At 34.4% G+C, this 7,495-nt stretch overlaps 1 protein-coding gene and 1 pseudogene across 1 annotated transcript; one reads left to right on the top strand and one right to left on the bottom strand.

Moving 5' to 3' along the window:
* Positions 1–3,040: 3,040 nt before the first annotated feature.
* On the bottom strand, positions 3,041–4,817 carry LOC125582323 (annotated as a pseudogene).
* A 1,529-nt stretch (positions 4,818–6,346) lies between these two features.
* On the top strand, positions 6,347–7,048 carry LOC125582322 (protein PFC0760c-like). Its single transcript, XM_048748956.1, has one exon. It carries the CDS (start codon positions 6,347–6,349, stop codon positions 7,046–7,048), a length of 702 nt encoding a protein of 233 aa, XP_048604913.1.
* The last annotated feature ends 447 nt before the right edge of the window (positions 7,049–7,495 follow it).

Below are 7,495 nucleotides of genomic sequence, written 5' to 3'. Positions count from 1 at the left end.
AGTTTTTGTTTCCTTTCTTTTTCATGTGACCGTTTGGTATCTGTCTGAGGTCGTGCTCTATATAAGCAGACCCATTTGTACATTTTAGATTCACCTTTCAATCCTTAAGAAATAATATTCAGTTTGTTTATTTTTATCAAAGAGAGTCTTTGAATAGAAATCTGTCCTTAGGATACTTGAGTGATTCTTGTGTTCTATTGATTCGTCTAGCACAGGTTGTTTGTGTGATTCAACAGCCAGTGTTATTCCAGATTGAGAGAGTCAATCAACCCACGGATTGAGAGAGCAATCATCATCTATCCAGCATTATCGATCCATCTTCCATCATCAATCATCTATTCATAAACCATTTCATCCCTTTATCTGTTTAGCTTCTGTTCTTATTTCAATTATTCATAAACTCATTGTTCTTCATTGTTTCCAGGTTATATTGGATTAAAAGGAACAGCAAGTTGGCCATCTTCACCGTCTATCCATCCGGTCTTCATCTTTACCGATAAGATCTCCCCATCGCCCATCAATCTCATCGACCCAGCTTCCCAGCCTGCAACATTTGGTATCAGAGCTTAAAGCTCCTTTATCAGGTGATATGAATCTATATCTATCCATGTTCTTGTTTCATTCCTTGCTAGTTTTCATTTATAAAACCAAAAAGCTATAAAAATTGTTATTTGTTTCAAGTTTGAATTCCTGCATTTTGTGTTCTTAAGAAAAGAAAAAGAAAGAGTAGGAGTTTAGTGGTTTTGATCCACAAAATTTCTTTAAAAAAAATTAGTTCCTGTTTGCATTCATTCCCCCAGCACCACTTGCTATATATAAATTTTTCACTAGTTCATTGCATAGTTTCCTTTTTCTGTTCATTTACATTAAAAACAAAAACAAAATCGTTTTCCTTCTTTCTATAAATTTTAAAAAAACCAAAATAAAAATTTATTTATTTTGTTTTCCTTTATATATTTCGTTCTTACATTGATAAAAAAAATCATTTAGTCTTATTTGCATTTGTTTTATAGAATTGTTTCCCTTTTAGGTTTTTGCATTCCAAACCAAGAAAATTCAAAACAAAATTGCATTTGTTATTTGTCATTTTTTTTTATTATTGCATATTTAATATCATTCTGCCTTAGTTCGTTCATATCATTCTTGCATTCAAAATTTTTTTATAAGAATCATATTTCAATTATTTTCGAATTTTACATACCATATTTGCATATTTTGTTTCTGCACCATCCATTCTAAGAAAAGTCAAAAAAAAAAAATATTGTCATTGCATTTGCTTCTTATTAGTATTGTTCATATCTGCTTGCATATTTCCCTATCATTATAGTATACTAGAGGGTTTTCCGGGCTACGCCCGGATTATGACTATGTTCTATAAAATATAAATTATATATCAAATTTGTAATAACTATCAATTTTTTTATCTTTTTAATATATCCAATAATAAAGAGTTAACTAAGCTAGTTATGATCCTAATAGTCTTTTATCTTACATGTTTGTGTTCTCATAAAAATAAATTGTTAAACACAACTGACTAAACTGGTTTTCTTTTCCAATCACTGAATTTCCATTTTCTTACTAACAATCAAGTTCTTACGTATGGTGTTTCAGAATCTTTATGTAATCTTAGAATTATTTGAAATAATAGTCATGTCATGAAAGTTAGCATCTACAGCTTTTTTCGGCAACCATCTACAACAAACTCATATACTTAAAACCAAATGGTGTACGAACCAATTAAGATTATTGTATCCAGGGAAAATTGTTTTTTTAGAGCAAAAAAATGATAACTATGTCAATTTATACTAATATCATATACTTTATGTTCCATTAGGCTAATTATTTTTAAAATGACAATAATGCCCTTAAAATTGTAATTTTTAAATATAATAAATAATGGGTTCGTTTTTTTTGTTTTTAATAAAAAAACGATTTTTTCAAAATATGAAAGTGAATATTCCCAAATATTTCGTTTCCATATTTTTAGGAACTGTTCTCTTATCCGTAGAATACAACTAATCTGTAGAAATCGGTTTCTACAGGTTTTTAGAATTATAGTAATGTGTAGATTTTGATTTCTACATGTTTTAGATTTACAGTAAATCTATAGAAGTCAGTTTCTACCTGTTTTAGATTTATATTAATGTGTAGATTTTGATTTCTAAAATTTTTAGATCGTTAAGTTAAGCGCGGAATGTGTATTCTAAATATTTTTAGAATACTCTTATTTACGTAGATCACGTATTCTAAACATTGTAGATTCAATGAAAAAAATGGATTTTGTTTTCTACTTCGTAGAATGTCATTTCTACTTTATTTAGAACATAATCTAAAATTTATGATTTAAACATTTTTAGAACTGAAAAATACCACTCAGTTTATATAGGTATTTTATCAATAGTTATCATTTCTCCAAATTTTTTTTTTGTTTGTAAAACTATTTATTAAATTTATTTTCAAAAATATTAAAGGGTATAATAGGTAAAACTAGCACAAAATAAATATTAGTCTAAAAAGACATAATTATCATTTTTTTTCTTTAAAAAAATATTTTTCCCTTGTAATCTTTATATCTCCTCACTTCTTTTTCTTTTCTTTTTCTTTTTAAAATTCTTTCTTTTTTGCAAGCTATAACAATGTCCATAAAATACTAAAAAGATTAAGTTCCATTGTAGAAATCTATGTTCCCAAAGAGAGCATTCATAGGATTAAAAAGTTCATAGTTTACAAATATGTTCTCAACGAACAAATACATCAATACGATATTTAATGTAAGATCAAGCATCAATATATTAATGCAATACTACACAAAACAGAAAGTTTGTAAATTATTTTAAGAAATATGTAACATCGTAAGATGTTATTATGAATTTAAAGAGTTAAAGAACTTAGGCCAAAAAAAAATATTTAAAAAGTTAAAAATGTTTGTGTTAAAAAAAAGTGTTCAAAAAGAGTCAAAAATGAAACATATCAAGCCTTTCAGTTTCTTTCAAGATGATTGTTTAAGTGACATGTCATATGTTTACATGAGATATTAATATGTAGGCAACCCATGTTTTTGAAAAAAATTATATCTACAAACTGATCAGTTTATCATATGTGGCATATTTCAGAGTGCAAAAATACAGTTTCTTTTATAAAATAGTTATTATTGTTATTCTTCGATCATTATATATTCTAATACTTTGCCATTCGAATCCATTATTTCCATAGTGATAATCTTCAATGGTCATATCCATCTCGGCTTGAGTATTCATTAGGAATGGACTCTACTGAAGCACTTGTTCACCAATAAGTTTTCTAGCTATTATAACAAACCTCAATTTCTTCGAAATGACTTGTTCCATGCACATGTTAACACCACCGTATTCCATGGTCCGAACACAACAATGTGTGCTAAAACAGGAAGAGCTTTCAGAAGAGCCAAAAACAGCGCTGCCTTTACCGCTTTCTAGAACATGAGCAAACGCGATCCTAGATTTTTGAAGCTCCTGATCCTGATAGAACTGAGCTCATGGATCAATAGCGAATCCGAAGAACGTTGTTGGTGGTATTGTGTAAACTGGGGACTGACTTCCCATTGATTCTCCTGCTAGGACTTTTTTTTTACTTGACTTCGACACTGTTTTCTTCTGCTTTTGGTATGTTTGAATTCGACAGTTCTTGGTAGTCTGGCTCTATCCTGTCAGATTTAAAAACAAAGAGTAAACTTTCTGGATTAGAAACTTAAAGTAATGTATGTCTCGCATTGGGTTTTTTTGGATGAAAGATATGTTACAAAGTTGTAAACCTTTGGTAACTTCTTCAGGCATTTCAGAATGAATGATCAGTCTTCCTGCAGTCAGTCATCCACGGTGAACACAATACTTAGAAGCTTTTAAGGTTTTTTTTTTTTTTTGCACATGTACATCATGAAATCTCAGAATCAAAGATGATTTTCATACCTTGGTAGACAAAGGCTGATTCAATTTTGGCTATTTAGCTCCAAGAGCTGTCCTCTCCACGAAAACATTGGTTCCAACTTTATCTTGTTGGTTCTGCAATCAAAATCAAGAAAGTAATAGATAAATATTTACTCCACCAAATATGACAAACTAAAAGATTATATCCATATTCATATAGCTGAAGGATTGACTCGCCTGGAAGAACGCTTAGTGTATCAAACAATATCTCTTAATATTTTTCTTTTCTCCACCACCAAAGAAAACAAAAACTGAGTTCGGTCCAGGAATCACAACCCCTCCAGCATCGACAAATAATCCAGGAGGTGAAAATCATTTTATAGTTACTTCCCTTATGAGGCCTCAAATGTTCAATCACAACCTTCTTAGACTATTGCGCTCTCCTCCTTTACCCAACCACCCACTTTTCATTTGATCTTCATCTTCTTCCTTAGCCTTCTAGCCATCACTCTTGTCTTTAACAACCACAACCGACTACGCTGCAACTGATGAATTTTTTTTACTAAAAGAACAATCACTCTGCAAAGCTGAATCTGATACAAACAAATCGACCTTTAAAGATTTCACAGGAATAATGCTAATGAGAAGACCAAATAAAATCTCAACTCAAGAGCAAAGGGCTTCTTTACCTTTAAAAATTCCTGAAGCGCATTAGTTTAGATGAAACTTGAGTTCAAGCTCTTGGTTCCCTCAGCCGTGGCCAATGCTCCAGCTTCCACACTGATAAGATCCAATATTTTTTTCCCGCGTCTCTTGTCCATCCAAAAGCTCTAAATCAAGATTTTTAAACAATTAGTTTGAGGAAACCATGCATTACAAAACAGGGGAGGTCGTGTAAACTTACCGTTCTCCCATCGCCCATGAGAAGAGGAGACTCACAGAGAAAAACCCTCTCTCTCTCTCTCTCTCTCTCTCTCTCTCTCTCTCTCTCTCTCTCTGCTGGACCATAAGTCCACAAAAACACAGATTTCTACGAATAAATCAATCACAAGTTCTTGTTTCCATGTTTCATGCTATAAAGAAACAAAATTCTCAGTGGTTTTGAATGAAAGAGTTATAAAAGAAACAAAGAAGTAGTTGGTGTATCGGACATTGTAAGAAATCCAGAAAGCTTTCATTGCTTACAACTATATTTGGTTGAGAGTGATTCTTGAGAAACTTCAGTTCCTCCTCCAGCTCCTGAATATGAGATTCAATAAGCCAACGTAGGAAAGTCATGAAGCAATCAGCTGACTGTAGAGAAAGAAAGAACCAACTAAGAACATGTGATGAAAGAGATAGGGTACCACAATATTAACAAAGAAACATATTCGTCTATTAGCAAACCTGAGTTTTTCCCTAGGCGATGCAATCAGAACCTGGAAAGAACAACTAAAATCACGTTAAATCAACAACAACAATCATTAGAGTCAAAACCAAAACAAAAAGTAGAATTATGTGAATAATCAACGAAGTAAGATGATAGGTTTTACTACATATATTAAGTTTATTGATTATCAAAAACTCATAAGAGGTATAAAACGTGACGGAAAAAGGGAAAGTAAAGATTGACTTGCAGAGAATGATAACAGTTCTGAAAATCCAAAACTTTCCACGGTTTTCCTGTCAACCCCACAAGTGGCTACACACTCATCGCTCTCCACGTGGTTTACAATCCCTTCAACCTCCACCACGGAAGTCCGGCAAGTGTATTCACCGGCGACGTTAGCTGTCTCCAATAAACACCTGATCCTTCAATTGCAGTTTAGAGGGCCAAAAAGATGGTTCCTATTCTAGATTCAGGTTCCCTTAATTACAGAGATGTTACGAATCAGGACAATTAATGATGAAGTGATTAAAGATGGGGAGATGAAGAGATTACGAAAGGACAAAGAGTGAGCTGAGTTTTCCAGATGTGTCTGAAGCTATGAAGAAAACCCTATCTCCACTTCGACGACGACGCTTGACCATATGGGCTTTACATAGAAAATCTAATCGCAAAAGAAAATCGATGACTTTTTTATTTTGACTCACGAAGCCCATTAAATATACACGACCCTCATTATAACATAGACCGATTGGGTCTCATCTTTAAGCAAAGTAACGAAGCCCATTAGTATAATTTTTTTTCCCAGTGGGACCCACATACTGTTGACGATTGCTGCAATATTAGTGGCTGATTTTCTGATCTGACGTGGCATAACTCAGAAGGCTTCTTATTCTCCTTTTAATAGCTTTAGATTTCGTGCATTCCATTGTTGCATTCAAAAAAATAATAAAAAATTTTGTATCATAATTTAGAAAAGTCGGTCCAAGGCATTTTAATTATTTTGTGTTGCATAGAATTCGACCAGTGCCAATAAAAATCCATTGACTACTTGTTTTGTGTAATCCTTTCAGGTACCATGGATGAAGAAGATGATCCTTGGCCAGAAGATCAGTCTATGACTGATGAAGAAGATGATCAATGGGCTGATGATTGTTCCAACACAGACTCTGATGAGGGACCCTATGAAGAAGACCCTGAACCAGAACCACCAGATCCTTACCAAAATGACCCCCACTCCACTGACTGGTCCAGAAAAGAATCTGACCCAGAAGAAGGTTATGAGAGTGATTCATGGCAGGAAGAGACTGAAGCTGAAAACAGTCTAGAAATATCAAAAGATTGGGATCATGAATCTGAAGAAGAAACTCAGCTCCAACTGGACGTCCAAGAGGACTTATGGGAGGATCAAACCCATCCTGATGATGAACAAGATGACATGCCATGGTATGAAGACACCAACTCTCAGCTCAGTTTAGGAGAAACTGATCACAATGATGAAGAGACTTGGAACCGAGAAGATAAGCCAGATGATAGCTTTGGTACTAACTCAGAAAATGAGGAGGAAGCCATAAGTGAGTCTGGAAGAAATGTTAAAGAGTCCCAACTTGTCTTGGCTGAAGAGGAAGAAGTTGAAAGTGAGGCCGGAAGAAATGTTAATGAACTTGGAGCACACTCTACATACTTTTCTGGTTATGGCCAAAGAGACGAAACTTACTCTAAGTGGGAGGACGAAATGGAGGCCTTGTTTAAGAATCACCACGTTCCAGAAGAGGAGTGATATCTTGCATATTTCTAATGTTTTATCCATTCACCCATGTGCATTTTGATCATATAGATTAGGATTTAGCCATGTTTAGGTTGCATTTTGCATACATGAGTCCTTATCAGGTATTGGAGTACCACATGGAGTTCTTGGAGATATTTGGGTGCAATTGGAGTCCAAAAGAAGTGTTTAAAGTGATCATTGGGCGAGCACCTTACCGGAGCGACCAGTCCGGAGCGACACCGTCAAGTCGCTCTGATCTCCCTATCAGAGGGACCTTACCAGAGCGACAGGGAAGAGTCGCTCGCGTTTTGATCACCCGGAGATGCGAGAACGAGTCCGGAGCGACCTCTCGCAGCGACACAGCGAGGTCGCTCCCGAAGCATGGAGCGACTATTCGGAGCGACGAGCGGAGGTCGCTCGCGTTTTCATCACTCGGAAACGCGAGAACGAGTCCGGAGC

The sequence above is a fragment of the Brassica napus genome, chromosome C2 (assembly GCF_020379485.1).
Source record: "Brassica napus cultivar Da-Ae chromosome C2, Da-Ae, whole genome shotgun sequence".
In the NCBI taxonomy this organism is placed as follows: domain Eukaryota; kingdom Viridiplantae; phylum Streptophyta; class Magnoliopsida; order Brassicales; family Brassicaceae; genus Brassica; species Brassica napus.
This window is presented reverse-complemented; position numbering and strand designations above follow the sequence as displayed.